The sequence below is a fragment of the Pinus tabuliformis genome, chromosome 5_1 (assembly GCF_031772625.1).
Source record: "Pinus tabuliformis cultivar Carrire ecotype Pingquan chromosome 5_1, CPIR1, whole genome shotgun sequence".
NCBI lineage: Eukaryota > Viridiplantae > Streptophyta > Pinopsida > Pinales > Pinaceae > Pinus > Pinus tabuliformis.
The window spans coordinates 218213196-218235679 of NC_142305.1; the positions used below are offsets into that span (position 1 = coordinate 218213196).

Sequence of the window (22484 nt, forward strand, 5' to 3'; positions counted from 1 at the left end):
CATGGTATCAGAGCTAAAATCACTATAGAAGAGGAGAATATGAGTTTGTTTTGCAGGAGAAATTGAATTTGCAGTATCATACTTCAAAGCCGGCAGGATGTTGTTCTACAGATTGAGACTTGAGTATGCCCTTGAGGGTAGCTCAAATTACATAGCTTGGAAGGACAGGATGGAGGCAGTGTTGGAAAACAATGGGCTGAAGGAATTCATAGATCATGATATCCCGAAGCCTCCAACATCTGATGCTAAAGATCTGGCAGAGTGGAGAAAGTGTGTGGCAAAGGCGAGAAGGATTATCCTAAAAGGAGTTCAAGATCATATTGTCTCGAATCTCCACGGTAAGGAAACTCCATTTGCAATGTGGAAGGCCTTGACGGACCTGTTTCAAAACAATAGTGACCATAGGAAGTTGGCACTGAAGGATAAGCTCAGAAAGATCAAGATGGAGAAGGGCGATACAATACCGAAGTACTTGACCAAGTTCACCCAATGTCGGGATGAGCTTGGAAGTGTTGGTTTACTGTTGCGAAGATGATCTGGTGGGCCTATCACTTCTAGGACTTACCAAGATCTAGCACAACTAATAGGACTTAGTTAATGGGAGGGAGAAGCTACCAAAGTGGGAGCGATTGTGGTCTGACTTGGTACAGGAAGAGATTCGACTAAACACCAGAGATGGATCCTCATCCAAGCAAGATGATGAGGAGAATTGTGCCTTAGCTGGTGTTGATTTGGGGTAGCACCAGATGTGCTCTAGCCACGATAATTGGTGGAGAGGCTAAAGCACATGAGATCTCCGATACCCAGAAATGGTTTGGGCAGATTCTAAATAGTTTGGGAGATATTAAAATAATTAATATTTTTAATGGAGTCCCTAAGTCTAAACTTAGGGAAAATAAAATATTAATATGAATTAATATAAAACTATGTTAGAAGGGTCCAAAAGTCATGGATCAAGCCAGATCTAATCTTAGCCATTGATTAGGGACTTAATCTCGAGTGTTGAATTGTCAACGAGAAAAGTATAAGAGGAGGCTTGAGGGTCACTTGGAGAAAACACCAAGTTGATCAAGATTTTGATTTTTTGGGGAAGGGTTTGCTAAGGAAGTCGAAAGAGTGATCAGAGTTGCAGTTGAGGGGTAGTGAATGCAGAAGCAGAGAGGTAGAGAGGGTACTAGGAGAATCAGCGCAGAATCCAGGAGAGAGGGACGCAGAGCCAGCCAGAGGCCACGAAGAGCCAGCTAGGGCCCACGCAAAGGCAGCCAGGAGCTGCGCAGTGCCTCAGAGAGCCAACGTGGGTGACACAGAGGCTCTAGAAGCTAATGTAATGCCTCTAGAGGTCGACACATGGGTTATTGGCCTGATGTTGGGCCAGTATGGGCTGACGCAGTCCCTAGAGGCATACCTGGGGTTTTCGTGGGGAAGATTGGAGCTAGGAGCTGTCGGAGTGTTTATCTGGGGTTTCAGTTGAAACATCTGTCTCCGAATGAGAGGTACTACTATCAAGATTATTCTCTGTTGGGTGAGCCAGTTTTGGCATCCAAATTGTATTCTGAAATTGCTTAATAATTAAAACCCTCAAATAGCTGCAACGATTTTCCCGCATTGGGTTTTTTCAGGGACATTGGTCCAAAAACAATGGTGTCACTTGTGTGCTTGTTTTGTTTCCTTCAGTTGATGATCTGTAATGTGTTGAGCATGTGCTTGTATTTATTTTCAGTATTTACATGGTAAATAACTTATTAATTAATCAGAACAAGTAGGCATAAATAAATTAGAAAAGTACATGAAGGGTTTCTAACAGTTAGACTTTGAAATTCCAACATGGTATCAGAGCGTGGTTGCAGTTCGCAGGAGAACTGAGGACATCAGTCGAGCAGAGCAACAATAGTAGAAAACAGTTGTCCCGAGTGACAGAAGTTGTTCCTAGCGGAGAAGCAACAAGGAAGGGGTGACGCAGTTCCTGCATCATCAAGTTTGAGTTGGGAAGAGGATAAGCGTAGTGGCAGAGGGGAGCAGACTCGACGTACATAATGCCCAGTCATCTTTCTCAGTCAGGAAGGATTGAGGCCCATGGCTAGGAGGTGCGGATTTTGCTGGTACCAGGATTGCGCAGAGCCTAGAAGCTCTAACCTTCAAGTTGCTGGGGCTTAGGAGGTTGTGGGTAAGTTGCAGAGTGAAGATGGTGGGGTACTGTAATCAGAACAATACTTAATAGGGAAAGACCAAGGAGGATGGAGTTGCTACCAAGGATTTCTAGCCAAGAAATATGGATCAGTGGTGCAACTGCATTAAGGATCAGAATGGGGGCATCTCGACATTAGCAAAGGGGCTTCCAGTAGGGAAATAGAGGCTCAGGGGGAGTCACACTGAGAACTTCCAGAAGGGAAGTAGACGAGCAGTGAGATGGTAGTGAATGGGGTAAGACACTAGGACAGACTAGATGAAGCCTCAAACTTCGTAGTGTGGAAGGCCAAAATCTTATTCGTTCTAAACAGGAACCGTCTCAAGCACTTCGTCTTGAGGACAATAGTGGTCACAGTTGACCCAGTTGATAATAATAAGTACAAGGATGCAATGGCGAGGGCCAAGAGCATCATCCCTGACGGGGTCAAGGACCATGTAGTACCACACATTTATGAGAAGAATACGACAAATGAGATGTGGGAGGCCCTAAATAAGTTATATCAGCATACTTCCATGCAAAGGAAGATGCTACTAGAAAATCAGTTGTGGTCATACCAAATGCAGAAGGGAGAACAAATTGACATCTTCCTCAGTCGATTGAAAGAGATTCAGGATCAACTGACTTCCATAGGGGCCACGCTGGATCAAGAATTGATGGTGAGAACAGCCCTGAATGCAGCCTCAGAAGACTGGGAGGTTTTTGTCTAGAGCATACTGGGCAAGGCGACCCTTCCAGATTGGGAGGAAATGTGGGCGGCTCTTCGCCAAGAAGAGATCAAAAGGCTAAGCAAGGCGAGAAGTAGTGACAAGGGGGTCAAAATCAAGGAAGAAGAAGAGGATGCTGCCCTAGCATCTAAGGAAAGCAGGAGAAACATAAGAAGAAGGACCTCTCCAAGGTCAAATGCTTCAACTATGGGGAACTAGGTCACTATGCAAGCCAGTTTCTGAGGAAGAAGAGCAAGGGAGAGGCTTCTGAGACCAAGGCACCGCCAATAAGGGCGGAGAAGGAAGTGGAGACATATGATGATTGTGCCATGAGTGCTCACACACCACTTGAGCGGAAGTGGGGAGACATTGAGATGTAGTCAGACGGACTATAGGCGATGAGGGGCAGGATCCTCGAGGTACCCAACCTCTTGGATTATACCTTGCTACGGGAGCCCTGAAGAGGAGTAGCAGGACTGGAAGATGTCGGTAGAGACGAATGTGGATGGAGCAATAAAGGGAGCTACAGTGCAGGAGTTCCAGGACAGCATGAGGCAGCAGTGTGAGATGCATAGAGTTGTTACAACAGTGCAGAGGTTAGAGAGGGAGCACTTGTCAGCGACAGAGGGAGTTTTAGCATCGAGGGTGTTTTTAGCCTAACGAAGATGTTAGAGTTGGGAGATCAGTAACTTACTTCTTAGTAACTAAGTTGTAATGCAACAGTTAGCAGTGACGGGGCTATGGAAAGCACGATGCAGCATGATGAGAGGGGTTGCAGTGTAGATGCAACAGTGGCAGTGGCAGGGCCATGGGCAGCAGCACGGATGCGAGGGAGTTGCTGTACAGATGCAGCAGTGGTAGTGGCAGGGCCATGGGTAGCAGTACATGATGCAGTAGTGCAGAGGATGTTGGTCAACAGGCTTAGCATCAGCACAGGGACCGATGCCAAATGATCAGGGTGATACTCAGTGAGGAGTATTACTAGAGCACAGTCCTTGCTAAGAGGGAGTGTTGATTTGGGGTAGCATTGGATGTGCTGTAGCCACAAAAATTGGTGGAGAGGCTAAATCATATGATATCTCCAATACCCAGAAATGGTTTGGGCAGATTCTAAACAGTTTGGGAGATATTAAAATAATTAATATTTTTAATGGAGTTTCTAAGTCTAAACTTAGGGAAAATAAAATATTAATGTGAATTAATATAAAACTGTGTTAGAAGGGTCCAAAAGTCATGGATCAACCCAGATCTAATCTTAGCCGCTGATTAGGGCCTTAATCTTGGGCATTGAATTGTCAACGAGAAAAGTATAAGAGGAGACTCGAGGGTCACTTGGAGAACACACCAAGTTGATCAAGATTTCGATTTTCTGGGGCAGGGTTTGCTGAGGAAGTCGAAAGAGTGATCAGAGTTGCAGCTAAGGGGCAGTGAATACAGAAGCATAGAGTTAGAGAGGGTACCAGGAGAATCAATGCAGAAGTCGGGAGAGAGGGACGCAGAGCCAGCTAAAGGCCATGAAGAGCCAGCTAGGGCCCACGCAAAGGTAGCCAGGAGCTGCTCAATGCCTCAGAGAGCCAGCATGGGTGACACAGAGGCTCTAGAGGTTAACACAATGCCTCTAGAGGTTGACGTAGGGGTTATTGGGCTGACGTTGGGCTAGGAAAGGTTGACGCATTCCCTAAAGGCAAATGTTGGGGTTTTCGTGGGGCAGATTGGAGTTGGGAGTTGTCGAAGTGTTTATCTGGGGTTTTAGCCTAAACATCTATCTCCGACTGAGAGGTACTACTGCCGAGATTATTCTCTATTGGATGAGTCGGTTTTGGCACCCATATTGTATTATGAAACTGCTTAATAATTAAAACCCTCAGATAGCTACATTGGTTTTCCCGCATTGGGTTTTTCCGGGGACATTGGTCCAAAAACAACGGTGTCACTTGTGTGCTTGTTTTGTTTCCTTCAGTTGATGATTTGTAATGTGTTGAGCATGTACTTGTATTTATTTTTAGTATTTACATGGTAAATAACTTGTTAATTAATCAGAACAAGTAGGTAGAAATAAATAAATAAAAGTACATGAAGGGTTTCTAACAGTTAGACTTAGAAATCCCAACAGCTAGAAAGGCAAAGAAAGGGAAGGGGAAGTCATCCTATTCCAAATCAGATTCTAGTCAGGGAGGAAAGAAGAAGGACATGTCATAAAATAAATGTTTTCACTGTCACAAGCTGGGACACTATGCCACAAAGTGTCAGCGCAAGAAGGTCAGTAAGAAACCCTCAGGAGGAGCAACATGTGAAGCTCTTACTTCACAATTCAAACTAGATTTCACCCTCATCGCTTGCATGGTGACATCGGTGATGGGTAGTGTGTGGTACCTAGATAGTGGAGCCTCATTCCATATGACCGGCAATAAAGAGCTCTTCAGTGACTTGAAGGAGAAGGACCTCCAGATGCACATCGAGATGGGAGATGATGGGAGGTATAGCGTGATCGACATCGGTACTGTTGCCTTTCAGGGGGAGTCTAGTTCTCCCCTCACATTAAAAGATGTCGTGTATGTTCCAGGTTTGAAGAAGAGCTTGGTTTATGTTTCCATGTTGGAGGACCATGGCTACGATGTGATATTTACTAAGGGAAAGGCTTTCCTTTGTCACATAGCCTCAGGAAAGGAGAAGCAGATCAGGGTTCGAGTGAAGAACCTCTGCAAATTGGATGTAGAAGACTGTGCTTCTTTGAGAACTAAAGTAGAGAAGGTGCAGAGCTGAGACATCAGTGAGTTGTGGCATAAAATATTGGGTCACTTGCGCCATAGAGCTTTGAAGATTATGCAACAAATTTATACAAGACTTCCCAAGGGTACACTAGAGTAGAGAGACACATGCAAAGGGTGTACATTGGGGAAGTACGCCAAAGCTTTCTTTCATGATAAAGATAGTTGAGCGAAAGCGATCCTTTATCGAGTTCACTCAGATGTGTGTTGACCGTTATAGAAAACATCCATGACCAAGCACATGTATTATGTAATTTTTGTTGATGATTTTTCTCGTAAGTGCTGAATTTTATTCATGCAGAAGAAATATTAGATGTTCGCTAAATTTTGTGAATTTAAAGCACTTGTCGAGAAAGATACTGGCAGGAAAGTTAAAGCTCTCAAAAGCGATAATAGTGGAGAATATGTGTCGAATGAATTCAAGAACTTTTGTGCTTCATAAGGCATTTGATGAGAGTTAATAACACCTCATAACCCACAACAGAATGGGGTGGCTAAAAGGAAGAAAAGAAGTATTGTGGGAGCGACATGAGCTATGTTACATGATCAGGGCCTACCGTTGCACTTATGGGTTGAAGCATGCATCATGGCTTTTTATTTACAAAACAGAAGCCCCCATCGAATTCTCGAGATGTGTACTCCAGAAGAAGCTTTTTCAGGTAAGAAACCAGATGTGGAACACTTAAGGATTTTTGGTTCATCAGTCTATTGTCATGTTACCAAGGATGCATGAAAAAAGCTAGATCGAGCAGCTGAGTTGGGCATATTTATGGGGTACACTAATACACCTCACAAGTATTGGGTGTACCTGCCATCTAACAGGATGACGGTGGTTCATAGAGATGTGAATTTCGATGAAGATGAGGCCATGAGATGTTCCCTTGAGAGGGAGCTTCATTTACATGCAGATGAAGAGTTTTTAGCTCCAAAGGAGGAACTTTAGGATGATGTGGAGCAACCAAATGCAGAGGAGAAGAGAGTGGAAACACCCACTAATGCAGAGACTTCAAGAGATAGAAGAAAGCACACCACAAAGGTTAATAGATTGATGCATGATGCAAGAGAGAATGTGGGAGCACCCACATTACAACGCAGGCAGAGGAGGTCACCAGATTGGTACACTGGCTACATGGTTATGATGAGCGAGAGTGTAGGGATTGAGCCATCCTCATTCGAGGCAGCAATGGAGAAACCAGTATGGGTTGATCCCATGGTTGACGAGTATGACTCCACTATCAGAAACAATGTTTGGGAGGTGGTCCCAAGATTAGCAGATAGGTCAGTGGTGAGTTCCAGATGGATAGACAAAGTAAAGCAAGTAGCAGATGGGAGTGTGGAGAAACACAAGGCCAGATTTGTGGCCAGAGGGTTCTCTCAGGTGGAGGGAATTGATTATGATGAGACATTTTCTCCTGTAGCAAGGTAATCATTAATCAGATCTATTATAGCACTATCAACACATATGGGATGGAAGATACATTAGATGGATGTAAAGACAACATTCCTCAACAACATGATTGAGCAAGAGGTGTATATTGAGCATCCAAAAGGATTTTATACCTTCAACAGAGAGCCACATGTGTGTAGACTCAAACGAGCGCTGCATGGACTAAAACAAGTACCCCGTGCTTGGTACACCAGGATTGACAACTATTTCACCGAGTTGGGCTTCACCAAAAGTGAAGCAGATGCGAACCTTTACCATATTGTGGTTGAAAGTAAATTGTTGATTATAATATTATATGTCGATGATTTGATTTTGACAGACGATGAGAAGCTAATAAAATCTTGCAAAGAGGATATTGCAAGAGAGTTTGAGATGAAAGACTTGGGACTCATGCATTACTTTCTTGGTATGGAAGTATGTCAAGGAGTTGAGGAAGTGTTTGTCTCTCAGGGCAAGTATGCCAATGAGATACTGAAAAAGTTCCACATGGAGAGAAACAAACCCATGGAGACTCCTCTAACAAGTAACTGGAGGAAGGAGGATGCTACTTCAGGCGAAGTAGTGGAGGCTACTATTTATAGACAACCTGTGGGTTCACTTATGTATTTCGTGAACACATGACCGAACAAGTGTTTTGCAGCTAACCAACTTAGTCAATCCATGGTTAAGCCAACCAAACTTTATTGGAAGGCAACTAAACATGTGTTGGGATACCTCAGAGGCACCACTCAGTTTGGTCTTTGGTACAAACAAACAAAGGGAGTGAAGCTTCGAGGCTTCACAGATGCAAATTGGGCAGGGATTCCATCCGACATGAAGAGCATATCAGGGGTAATCTTCAGTATTGGGTAAGCAATAGTTTCTTGGTACAACATGGAGCAGATATCAGTTGCACTCAGTTCTGCAGAAGCATAGTACATGGCTACTAGTCAAGCAACTTGTGAGGTTACCTGGATGAGGAAGATCCTTGTTGTGTTGTTTGGTCATCAGATGGATCCTACAGTGATTTACTGTGATAATCAGAGTTGTATCAAACTCTTTGAGAATCTAGTTTTTCATGATCGGTCCAAGCATATTGACATCTGGTATCACTATCTACGAGATTGTGTGCAGAGGAGAATCATGTTGTTAGATTACATTCCTTCAGAGGAGAAGGATGCAGATATTAATGCATTTTCAAGATGCAAATTCGAGTTTCATAGAGGCAGGATTGGGGTAACAGATAATCCCTTTCTTATTGAGAGGGAGTGTTGAAAAATGCAACAAGAAAAATCCTAATTTAATTAGTCCTTGAATTCAATTAGAAATTAAATTGTAATTCTAATTCTCATAGCAACTTATAACATTTAACTAAGTTAAGTTGAATTAGTTGACTCAGTAACTTCCAGTTAGGAGTCTATCTAGAGTCATGCAGAGTGTTCCCTAAATTTTAGGTGCCCAAGTTGAATTCTTTTGAGTTGTAATTATTTAATTCGGTTTAATTGAGTTAAATTGAGTTAAACTAGTTCTAAGTGATGTAGGAACTAGTGAGAGGCCAAGTGAATTAAATTGGATTTAATTCACATGCGGTGATCAATCCAATAACTGATAATTCACTCATAAATAACTCATGCATGTCAGTTATAAGAAAGACCCAGTTGAGATTAGAGTTCGGGGACAATATAATATCAATTGTAAAATCATCTAAATTAAACTGATGGTGCATGCAATCAGAGAAAGGCCTATGGATGGATTGCGTAGTTATGGATGAGAAATTTCCCAATTAATTATGGTCTAATTCCCTAGGAAACTGCGCAAGCAAGTAGGAGCTTTGTAGGCAGCAACTTTGGCTAAGTATTGGATTGAGCTGGTTTGTGAAGCAATGAGATAGATTGTACTTGTGCAGAGATTGTTCGGGTTGAACAAGCATTGTATTTTTTTCTTAGATCTTTTGATTAATGCAATATACAGATATCAGGGGTTTTTATCTATGGATTTCCCCATAAATTATTGTGTTATGTGTGATTGAAATTCTTCCTTTTCTACTTCGTGATTCCATTGATCAATTTTTATTTCCACTGATGAGTAGAGTAGATTCAAGTCAATTGTTTTAACATATCACAATCAACAGTTTCAATCTACAAGAAAATTCTATAGATACCCTTCGAAAGCCCAATGTGGTAAAGTTGTGATTATTTGCGAAGACCAGAGTTGGGAGAGTCAAAACTTGGATTCAAAATCAAATGAAGAACATTGAGAGAAGACGTTGTTGGAAGTTATGCTTCCATGTCATTTATAGGTAGTCATTATGAGTCCCAAGGTGTCAATCTAGAAGCTGTTGATTTCTGTGTTGTAAGTTCTAGTTGTGTCATGTCCGAGTCATAATTTGTCGAAGTTAGTGATCTAATATGTAACTGCTCTATGTGATTAATAAGCTAGATGAGTGTGATTTGTGTTGTGTGCAATCGCTCTATCACTCTCTTTCAAATTTCTAATATGGTATCAAAGCCTATTCTGGATTGATTCCCTTATGAGAAATCTAGGAAGATGTGAGATCCTTGAGTTTATAGCCATGTAAATAGATTAGGATAAGAGATTGTGTTGTGTGGAGTGTTTGTTGAGAGTAGCTTTTATTTTTGTTTTGTGTCTATCCATTATTGTTGTGAGGGTGGAAGCCCAAAGTGTGCAAGCCCCCACCATAATTGCATCATCTTATAAATGAAGGAGTGATATTGATCACTGTAATTATTTTGCTATTGTCCCAGATTTGGCTAACCTGCAGTGCTGGAGTTTTTATTTGCAATTGAGTTTTTTGTTTGAGAACGAAGATGTCGCATGGATCATATCAACTGTAATCTTTGAGAAATAACTGCAGCATAGTTCTAATTGCAAAGTGAGGGACGTGTGAGGTTATATTCTCATTGGTCATCACACCAGGAGTAAGTGAAGGTGAATTTATTTTATGAATTTTCTTTAAGGATAAGCATACCACTAATTTCATCATCATCCTTCAAAGCCATTTCATGTATTAAATATATATAAAATGATTTTTGATTTGTGGAAGGATTTGGGCATTAATATATTGATGCAATGTTGATATATGAAAAGCCGAAGTGGGTGGATTTCAACTATCTCATTGAAATCAAGTCATTGGTAGCTAAAGAAAGGAACCTAGAACTGTTGTGAAAGAGCCATATACATTTTTTGAAGAAATTGCATTTATGCCAAGATTTGCGAACAAAACATCATTAATTGATCATTTGGATGGTGCTGCCACTATCATGCAATGTGTCATTGATGCCATGTTGCCACTGTCATGTAATGTGTCATTGATGCGAATTAGTGATTCGCTAAGGTTAACCGAGAAGAAGATTCACCGACTAGAGGACATTTGGATATGGAAACCACCAAAACCGCAATCATGGGTTAGTTTATAGCAGTGTGTTGGTGGACGATCAGTTTGTTGAACCCCAAAGTTTATTCCCATCGAACACAAAATTGCAGTTGGAAAAGGGTATCTCATTTTGAACCCTGATCCACCATTTAAAAGTGGGTTTGACTTTGATGTTGTCAATGTTAGATGAGGCACATGAGATGGGTTACTACTTGGATTTCCATAATGTTTTTGTAGCAATTTACTATTTGATTTTATATGTAGTCTTATTGTCGTGTGGTGTGAGTTGCAATTTTATTGGGTTATAGTGTGCAATTGTCCAAGTGTAGTAAAGTAAAGAAAAAATCAAAGGCAAAACCACAAAGAACAAGCCAACTATTGAATAGACTAATGTGACCTGCCGTGCTCTGGGAGCATTAGTTACAGGTAGTTCTTAATAAGGTAAAGCTGGTGTGATTGGTCGTGCTTTACGAGCATCAATACAAGTTTTTTTATAAGGTCACGTTGTAGAATTGTCTGCTGAAGACATTCTGTACCCAGAATGTTATCCTAGATCATTGATGAAGCCTGTGGAGGGTCATGGATTCAACATATGGTGGCAGTTCCATAGGATGGTTCAGTATCGAGATTGACTTTTTACACTCTAGGAGGTTGAGAAACATCAATCTTGCAAAGTACGCGAACGATGGTCTGAAGCATTTATGTCTTAAATGTTAGAAAATGATATACTACAGAGCAATGGAACACATAAAATATTGCAGAAACACAAACACAAAAAATACATCAAACAAGAGAGACACAAGTATACATGTTTCACCCAATTTGGGCTACATCCACGAAGAAACAACCAGTCCTTCCTTTATATTATCCAGCAAAATGAAGAGATACAACCTACAACAAATCTAATGTAATTTCCTCTTCGCTCTCACACAATCTCCTCTTTCTTTCACGCTCAGAATACACATATGCATAGCCACAATACAATTCCCTCATATATAGCGAGGGCTTGCCTTCCAGGGAAAAAAACCCTAAATCAAACATAACTTCTACCGTCAGATCATTCGCCTAATGGACGACTCAGATTGACTACGAAATTACAATATTTTACCAGGAAATTTTACATCTAATTTTAGCTTTGGGAGTAGCACCCCCCCTAGTCCCCCCTGACGGCGATCAAACATGCGACGTTGTCACCCCGTTACGAACTGGGGTCCAACGAGGTGATACCTTTGAATAAAGAAGATAATCAGGCTCCACACCCAACATGAAATGAATCAAGTGGGAAGCTCGAAAATGTGGTGAAGAAAAGAGCGAAAATTATGAGATTTCATAGTGGATATGAGTGTTAGTGATAACCATATTAGACAAATATGACAAAGTTTCATTTATTGTTGAAATGTGTGTTTTTATATTTGTTACATGTAAGCATTAAGAGAGGGTGTTGGAAGTAATGCTTCCATGTCATTTACAAGTTGTCATTATGAGTCATAAGGTGTTAATCTAGAAGTTGTTGATTCCTATGTTATGAGTTGGAGTCGTGTCATGTATGAGTCATCATTTGTCGAAGTCAATGATCTAATTCTTATATATGTAACTGCTTTATGTATTTAATAAACTAGATGAACATAATTACGCCGATAAGTGTTTTCTTTGCGAGCTTGGGGTGAGCAAACATTATTCACCCCAGTCAATCTGAAGCCTTCATTTTCGTCATTCAGTCCAATAAAAAATCTAACATGTGGCATCGTTTAGTCCATTGAGTGGAGGTTTAGCTTAGTGTACTCGCTGTTTAACAAGAAATTTCCATGCCACTACCGAGTTCTGCCATTTACACCCCATAGCCTCTGCCAGACACCTCTATACCGTGGTTATTGCTCCACCGACACCACTGCTTCACCTGCGCTCAATTTCATTTGCTTCTCTTCTGCTGAAACAACTGCGAATGGGAAATAAATGACCCTTGCATGAATTCAAAAGTATGAAATTTTGGATCACTATAATATTCCCCCACTCCATTAGCTGGAAACTTACCAATCGAAAAATCTTCTTCGCTTCGACTCCATAACCAACCCAGACAACCCTCTACGGGCCGATCCACATGCCCTCTTGGTCAATCCACCCTTCACATATCAACCAACAAATGACTAATCCCTATATGCACTCAGACTTGGTTTTCAAGGCATTCTGCCTGCAAGAGACCCGCCGGTCCCCTTTCACTGGTTATTCGTAAATATATATGTTAATAAACCAAACTACACGAATTAAACCCCATATTCTATTTCTACTTCGCACAATGTGTCTTCTCAAATTCAGTTTCTTGGGTTTCAATAACAATAAAACACAAAAAATTTATTAGGTTTCAAGAACATAAAACACATAGAAAATGGAAAAGGACGATGAAAATCCCAAAATAATTGAAAATTCCCATTCTTGCTCCACATTCTCTCTCATGATTACAATGTTCCAAAAACATCGAAATAGGAGAATTGAGAAAAAGAAAGGATTGGCATAAATATATTCACTTCCCTTATCTTCTTATCTGAATATTTGAAGCCACCTTGTTTTACTGTGCACTAAAATATTTGGAATTAGATAGAATATCAATCATACTATGAAGCTTGTGATTATGGAATGATGTTGTTGAATTTGGGCTATGACTGAACTGAGAGATTGTTGAATGCGTTTGTTGGATTTGGGCTATGACTGAACTAAGAGATTGTTGAATGCGTCTGTTGGATTTGGGCTATCATTGAACTGAGAGATTTTTGTGCCAAGATGCCTCCCATTTGAACTATCCAAAGCATTCTGCAAGAGCCACCTGTAATCCATGCAGATAGACTCTCATATGTGCCACACAAAACATTCACTCTAGATGTCCCCTATTCAAACTAGTGTCCATGTGGCACCATTTTTTGAGGAAAAATATTCACTCACTAATTTGACCTTCAAAGTTTAGACCATGATAAATATTATCTATCCAGTGTGTGCTACAATACTACATATGTAATGAGGGGTAATTGCAACAACAATTTTGATTTCCATGTTCAGTAAGATTTTTACCTTGAATCTACACTTTTCCGGGGTTTTAATATCCACACATACAAGCCTTTTGGATCTATTATTTCACAATTGCAACTTTTATTGAGTTGTATAATAAACCTATGTTCTAAAATCTTTGTTTTAAATTTATAATAGTTTAATTGTTTTAAAATATTTTTTCTTATCCCTGTCTGCTAACATAGATAAAAGCATAAAAATATTGTAGTTGTAGATTTCCTATGTTTTACTGAAATTTCAGTTTCTGCAGAGTTTGTTCATATTTTGTAAAGTCAACTATTATTCTCGTTGATGGTAAGTACATGTATTTCATGTTTGTTAAGCATTTTCTTGTTCTAGCATTCGATCTTGGCATGTCTCTCCTGTTTTTGAGTTTTCTCTATTGAGCATTTTTTAATGGTTGTCAAATATAGTTTCATGCAAATTTGCCTCAAGTGCAAATTCTCTGTTGCCTTTGAATTCATCTAAAGACTCGAAATTCATAGGTTCTCTTCTGTAAATTAATTTCAAGTCAGTTTAATTTTCTTGTTTAAGAGTAATACTAAGCCAATATTTGTTTTGTTTTGTAAGGGTTATTACAAGTGCAATAGTGTGAGAGGTGGCCCTGCCAGGAAACACGTGGATCGCTCCTTGGAAGATCCTTTTATGTTGATTGTGACATATGAAGGTGAACATAACCATTCACGTTTGTTATCATCGAATTCAAGTCTGATAGTTCACCCATAGATTCCCGTGCAATATTTTGTTATTTTGGTTGCATAGGTTATTCCTGCAACAATAATGTGAAGGCAAAAAATTTCTAATGTGGATGTTAAACCCAATCTGGGCAGTACAAAGTGCAATCCTTGAGGCAAAATTAACATTGCAATTCTTTGAAGGAACTTGCTTGTGGGTTAGGAAGTGACTTTCACAATTTTGATCCACACATTCACTGTTCATATTTGATTTATTAGGAAAAAGGTATAATCAAGGAGTACATGATAGAAAAAGCTTTGTATGAATGAGTTTTGTACCTTAAATGCAAGGCCTTCACTTCCACGAGACTTTTTGTCCAAGGTCTTATTGAATATTGATCGTTTGACCCCATCTGACCCCGCATATTTGTGGTTGTAAATTAAAGCAGAGTAAAAATGATAAACTTTCTCTTCCTTGTTTTTTAATGCCCTTTTCCTTAAAATTAATGATGCAGTTTAATTGCCATATTTAATAATAACCTGGAGTTTATATGTTGGGGTTGTTTTAGAATCTTGTTTTAGTGAAGAACTTAATTTGGGTGCTTTTGACATCTTATTTCTTGTTCAATCAACTGTGACATGATTTTAAAATGAGCAATGATAATGGTGCATTGGATTTTCTTTTGATGCTAACTTACAGGAGTTGTCATGTGGATAGATGGTTGCAATATGTCAAGGTTTCTAGGTTAAGAAGTATTTGAATTGATAGTGTTTGAGGATGGTTAGAACAATGGAATTATTTTGTATTTTTTTTTAATCCATATGATCATGCATAGGAAACCCCTAGAGACTTCACCACAGTCAATGGGTGGTAACCACAGTAAATTGTTGGCATCGATCTTGGAGCTTAATCCCAAGGGGATCAAGGGAGTCGAACCCATGACCTCCCTACTTCAAGGCCCTAGAGCTTAACATTGAATCATGCTTATTATGGCTATTGATGCCATTTATGTTAATCTCTAAGTGAAAAGTTTAAAAAACTGTCAATTTTTGGGTCTACTCAATTAAAGAGATCCGTCGATCAAATCCAATACTGCCCATATCAAAGAGATCAGGTAACTTACTCTAATACTGCATTTTTATCCGATAAACAAACTCAATAAAATACACGAGGAATGATGTTCACAATGTTACCAGATAATCATACCATTTCTATGGTTAAAAGACAACCTACACATTCAATGAACACAAACATCTCTTCATAGTAGTGGTTGGAGGAGAATCCTCTCATGGTTTATTGGATGATGTTTAGGTAATGCGTGATTGCATTTCTTAACAAGCACCGAGACATGACATCTTTGTAACAATTCATCTATGCAATTATGCTTATGATCGTAGGTTCTGATGTTTTATTCTTAAGAGTCTATTCATCTTTAATAATTTCAAGCTTATTGTTAAGAGTCTATTTATCTTTAATAATTTCAAGCTTCATACATGTTTGCAAATTTGAACATGATTTGTTATAAAATTAATTAACATATGCAGGCGTTGCACATGAGAAAACTCTCTTAGTTTGATGTTGGACCAACCACCCAAGCTCCTATTAAAGAGGATTTATCAAAAGCAATACCAAGTCAACGATTTCCTGAATGCAAAGGGAATAGTTGGTGCATCCAATATATGGATATGTATTTGGTATACTATGCCAGTAGATGTGGGCAATAATGTTTTCAAAATCAATAATTGGTTGGTTAAAGCTGTTGAGCTTTCAACATTTCAAAGAGTGTAATGTGTTTGGTCTATCTTGTATATTGCTTTTATCATAATTAAAAATTGTATTTATTTTTATTTGGTGTTAAATGTGATAATTATTCTCTTTTTTCAATTAAAATAAGGAATAATATTTCTAATACATGTGTTAATTATTTGACTTTTTTAAATATATATTTTAATTGGATTTTATTTAAATATTTTTTAAAATAAGAAATGTGAGTTCTATATTAAATTTTTTTAATATACTATATTTTAAATAATAGAAATTCACAATTGAAAAATTATGAAGGAAAAAATGGATTTCATCTGTGTTAGGCTTTCAATACTTTGCTTTGTGGAGTTTGGCACAACTATAGCAAACAAGTCTCGAGGTGATCTCCATGGCGACTTTGGGCATGAGGTTTATGGTTCCTATCATCCAATTTTGATATTGGCTCTAGCTTGGGAATGCCTCATGTGCACATTTACAAACAACATAATTAAGTGCTCCCTTGATTGGCCACATTATTTTTATGGAATCTAAACATAATTTGGAACCAATCAAATAGCTCATGTGCTGCACCTTCCTCCTATCCATGTTTCTTTGCATCTCTCGATGCAATTGTTAATTTATATTGTGTGCCATAACTTATCACTCTCTTTCAAATTTCTACTATCAACGTTTTTTTGCACCTCTGGATGCAATTACTAATTTATAATTTTATGTGGTATGCCATAGCTATATCACTCTCTTTCAATTTTCTAATAGACGCACCCCATATTCATAATTCTGTCCTGTGAGAAGCACATCTCACGATTAAATTTAATATAAACGATAAAAAAAAATTGCACCTTTTCCATTCGGTTTGGACGCACCCCATATTCATAATTCTGTCCTTTGAGAAGCACATCTCACGATTAAATTTAATATAAACGATAAAAAAAAATTGCACCTTTTCCATTCGGTTTGTTTAAAAAGGATATCAGATGTTTTTAACTTTATCTTCATGAAATTGTGAATTTTAAGTGTAGGTAATGAAACTATAAAAAAAAATAAAACTATTTTAACATCCACAGTCCTAAATATAGTCTAATGATGTAAACAAATTGGATGTTTTACATTGAATTTGTGTTTCATACCATATTTCAACTAAACGTCGTTCGATTCAAAACGTTCATTAATTCTTATCCATTCAATGTCCATTATGAATCTCGTATATTGATTTCCAGTTACAGTCCAGCGTAGGTTTTTGGGAGGCGTATTGGATCTTCTTAGAGATTCAGTCCACTACCAATTCATCCCTGCTGGAGATGGCATTGCTGTCATCTCCTCTAGACTGCCATGCTTTCTCGTCCATGGACACCTTAATCTCTTCTGTATCTACTCCCCACTACAATTCATCAAGTGGGCGCCCTTCTGAACTATCGTTCTCCCATGCTATCTCATCGGCATCCTTGTGGGCATTTCAGAAAACCTTGAAAACCAGAAGGGTCATCCCCAGTTTGAACATATATGCAGTCACAAGCAGCAGTCCGCAGGACACTGATGTTCCCAGGAGAAGTCCTCACCGCCTTCTAAAAGAGCTAGAAGACATGAAAAGCCGGGAGCAATCTTCGAGGAAAGTTAAGGACAAGCTGCCACCCAAAACATCCATTCTCAAGACCCCCATGGATGACCAGAAGTTAGCACGGAGGTTCCTCAAGAGTCCCCAGTTATCGTTGAAATCATTCCCCCTGTTGAGCTCATGCTTGCCCGCATCACCCCTTAGTGATATAGACAAGGCCTGGATGGAAGATAATCTGTTGGAGGCCAAACAAGCATTGGGTTATCCTCTGGAGACTTTAAGCAGCTTTGACGAGGATAGTCCTGCGGCTCATTTTGATACATTGCTCTACCTTGCATTCCAGCACGAGGAGAGTGAGAGGGCCAAGAATTCCAGGTATGTGAGAATTGGGCACTCTAGGCTTTCATTTCTAGGTCAGTTTGTGCAAAGCCTTGCGTTGGCAGAGTTCTTTTTACAGAGGTACCCGAGGGAGGGACCTGCTTGTCTTAGAGAGAGGGCTTTTGGAATGACCAACAAGAGGGTGTTGCCCTATTGGATCAAAGTTGCCAGCTTGGACAATCTGATATTCCCCTGCGATGATATCACCAGGATGAAGCGGCATGAGCGTGAACCTGCTATCAAGTAAGCTAAATTTCAGCGCTTGTTTTTTTTCTTTTCAAAATGACATTTTTTGTTTGGAAAAATGCTTCATATATTACTCATATAATAAACAAGATAGAGGTGCAGAGCAGCTAAGTCCCATGCCTATGTTGGCATGAAAAGCAGTAAAGAAATCAATTTACCCACTAAAACTGGTATACATGGTGAAAGTTAGTTTACGAAGTGAGTATGGAGTTGCCATACCATCTAGTTTGGAATTTGGTTTATGTTCATGAAGCAGTTTGTGGGCATTTGCATGAATATTGGTCTTAAAAGTTCCATATACAGATAAAACCCAGAGAAGAGGTTGCGGGAATAAATGCTGGAGCTATAGTTCACAGGCCATCAAAAGGGATAAAACTAAATGACACATTAGTTGAAAGAAAACACCGGGCTGTAGAAAGTGCCCCTCAATTCAAAATCATAAAATAATTTAAATCACAATCTTGATCTTAATAATAAAATGGAGTTATGATAGTTGGATGTGGTTTCATGAACTCCTGGATTTTAAGTAATTCAAATAAAGGTCAAATGGAAGTTTACACATGCATTGAGTGATTTCTAGTGATTTGTAATCATGCCAATCCAACAACTTACTGCCTCCTCTGTTGTTCAGTAGAGCATCGGTCTCATCCTGCCAATAACAAAATGAAATTTTTCCTTTTATATAAGGTTTTATCTGGTAATAAATAACAAATAAATAAGCTATGCATATCGTTATATGTTACAATGCCCAAGGACGATCACTCAAAAACTTTACAACGAATAACATGGCCCTGGGCTGCGAAGAGTCAGTTTAATATATAGGCACACATGGCTCTGGCGGCACACATGGCTCTGGCCTATGAAGAGTAAATCTGGTATTTGAGCACAAAAAATTTCTTCTTACATGTCAATTGATGGAGCTGTTGCATAGGTCTGTCTACAAGTTAAGGCCCACAGAAGTCGTGAATCAGTTCATGAGATTTAATGCTTGAATAATACCTCTGAATAATAAATATGCCCTCAGGGCTCAGGACGTCTCCAGATTAGGCTTCAATTATTCCTTGAAATAGCTTTGTATAGCCTCAGGGTATCACCCTTACCAAGAACTTCAGAGACAGATCTATGGTCATGGGAAGCTTCATCAATTTCTGCTTTCAAATTTTTGCTTAGGGCTTGTCATTCCTATTATTTCAAAAACCAAAACTTACCCCAGAAATTAGTCACAGGACCCCACAGACTAGGGCACAGTTCTTCAATAGTTAGGGACATCACACATATCAATTTCTCCACAGGAACAGCGTCACCATATCTCTGAAATGATATCTCAACCAGACCTTAAATGCAAGTGGTATAACTCTGAAATGGAGGGCTGAAAGTGTAATCAAACCTCTGTTCTGAGGGAGGCCGAGTGACCTTCCGATCATCATCATAAAAACACAGACATACATCACTAGAGCTGCAAATAAACTTCAGAAAGGGCACAGAAATGACCGCAGATCCATTACAAGAGGACAGAACCAGATTCCCTTGAGATACACCAGCCGCTGAGATAGAGATGAGGTGTTGATGTGTTTAAAACTGATGCCGAGTAACCTTCAGATGTAGGCCACAAAGGTAACCTAACCAGGCCGCAGAGATTCTTGGCATGTGGCACAAAACTCGTCCTGGATCAGTTTAAAAGCGGCTGAATAGCCTTGATACCCAACGCAGCCCTTAACCAAAAAAAACACATAAACAGACCCAGAGATCTTCTACAGAATTCGACTTTTCTTGAGATTGTCAAGACTCCCCTGGCCACAGAGCGATATCACAGAAAAATCGTCCTTTAATCCATGGTTTAAATGTGCAAAAGGGTCTCTTATTTAAAGAGGTCGAGATCCCTTTTGGAGGGCAGGCCGACTTTAGTTTTGGGAGGGAATTTCAAATTCGAATTTTTATTTTGGAGCCAAAACATTAACCCTCCTTTTGGAAGCCGATTTTAATCATTCAATTTGAATTTAAATTTTAATGCCCTCAATGAAATACTTAAGCCACAAAATATTTAATTTGATTTTTAATGAGAAGTCCTTTTGACCTCCTGAGTTGCCAGCTAATAGTAAACTGCCACATCATCTACTTCTGGGGATTTTGACCACTGGGTGGGGCTTGGATATTCCGAAGGGCATATCTTGCAAACTGTGAGGAGCCACGAGGCGTGCCATATACCATTGAAATCGACACGATGAGGAGCATCCAATGATGGTGATCTTAGGAGCAAACCAACTGATCTTCAACCTCAAGGTCATCAACAAATGTGGGGCATCTAGGGATTTCCTTCCTCTTTGTCGCTTGGAGCTTCCAATCATGCAATCCAGACAAACATTGAGAGCGTTCATGGACCGATTTTGGCGTCAATGACAACAACATTCAGCAGAATGCAAGTTCATGAGATAGACTTCAGTTTCTATGAGTTGATTTCCAGTTTACTAGAATGGTCGTCAAGTTTGCATGCATAGTGTTGGAGCTTCAGTTAAGTGGAGTCTTCTTTAGTTAGACTACAGGACGAGGTGGCAATGACAAGTTCAGTTAGAGTTCAGTCAGAACGAGTTAAGACTTTAGTGTTGATTGGAGAGAGAACGAGTTAAGACTCAGTGTTGATTGAAGAGAGAATGAGCTGAGTTCTCAGTTAACTCGCAATCACAACTTGTGCTACTAGTGGGAATTGCTAATCGAACTAGGCCTCCTTGCACGGTTCGAATTCTATCTATAAAGAGAAGGACAAAGGCACAAATTCACAGATCATTCTTTGTGTGTGAAGTGCGCATAATTTAGGAAATAGGAGATTGTGTGCTAGGAAATAGGAGCTCCAAGTGCGCAAGGAAATAGGAGCTTCAAGTGCGCAAGGAAACAAGAGCCAAGTGCGCTAGGATTGTGGAGTAGGGATTAGGGATTCTCAGGGCAAGTCAAGACGATCTTCAGTAGAGATCAATTGTGCAATTGTGCAGGGCCAAGATCAAAGCAGGTTGAGATCAATTTTAGAGCTAAGATCAGTGAGGAGAAGCCTAGAGCTTTCTTAGAGACAGATTGTTGGCTGCAGTAGCAACATGAATTGTAATAGATCCATTTGCTCAAGAACAGTCAATAAAATACCACAACAAAGAAAGCAAGTTTTCCCTTTTATCTCGATTATTTTCTGCTGTATGTTGAAAGTTAAGAAAACTTTGTATCTTGGTGAAAGTAAATTTGGTTTCAATTTTCAGTTGCCTTGTTTTTAGTAATTCATCTAAGTAGTTGCAGAGTTTCAAGAAAATTTAACGTGGTATTAGAGTAGAGTTCTGCATAAAGACCAACTTTAGAATTGTTCAGTTAGTGGAGAGCGCAGTTCAGTCAAAGGCTTGCACTAGAGTTTTGAAGATCAATTTTTGGATAGTAGGATGTTGTTCTAAGGACTAAGGGCATATTATTGTTTAGAGGGAGCCTCTAACTTTTGCTCATGGAGGGAGTGTATCTCAGTGGTGTTGGAAGATAATGGGGTGCTAGAATTTGTGGCAAATCAAATAGTTCCACCCACAAATCCCCAACATTTGATCCAACATAACAAGAATAACACCAAGGTTAGGAGGATCATTCTTGAGGGGGTCAAAGACCATATTATCCCTCATCTTCATGGAAAGAAAAAAACAGAGGAGATGTGGAAAGTCATCTTGGAGTTGTATCAGTTATCTAGTGATGCCAAGAAGCTTGCCCGGAAGGACAAGTTAAGAAATCTCCATATGAGCAAAGGAGAGCCCATCATTACGTACCTTTCCAAGTTCATTCAGGTCTGGGATGAGCTAGTTGGAGTGGACGAGACTGTAGCGAACAAATACCTTGTGAGTCTTGCGCTACTAGGACTTCACAAGTCGTGGGCGAATTTCTAGGATGCAGTGAGTGGCAGAGAAAATCTTCCCATTTGGGAAAGGTTGTGGGGAGACTGCATCTAAGAAGAAATCTGGAGGGGGACGAGAGATGGAGGTTCAACAAAGACAGAGGATGAGGAGAACTTTGCCTTGGCAGGCAAAGGTAGCAAAGCCAAGGGCAAGAAGGGCCAAGGAAAAGCAGAGTCCAGTTAGAAGGGCGAGAAGAAGAAGAAAGATCTGAGCAAGATCAAATGCTTCTATTGCCACTAGTTTGGGCACTATGCCACTGAGTGTCCTAATCGGAAGAAGGGGTCTAGTAAGGACCATGTGGATGCATTAGCTGAAGTAGATGTGTTCTCTTCTTAGTTCTAGAAAAACTTTTCATTGATAGCTTGCATGGCAAGATCAGTAGGCAACAACATATGGTACATTGATTCAGGAGCATCCTTCCACA

General features: G+C 39.7%; 1 protein-coding gene across 1 annotated transcript in view; it reads left to right on the forward strand.

Moving 5' to 3' along the window:
- The first annotated feature begins 17073 nt into the window (after positions 1-17073).
- Positions 17074-22484, forward strand: part of LOC149164184 (ribonuclease III domain-containing protein RNC1, chloroplastic-like) — a 214111-nt gene continuing 208700 nt past the window's right edge. The window contains 1 exon segment of the mRNA XM_089431989.1: positions 17074-18149. Within this exon segment, the coding sequence (XP_089288115.1) occupies positions 17275-18149 (875 nt within the window). The 5' untranslated portion in view covers positions 17074-17274.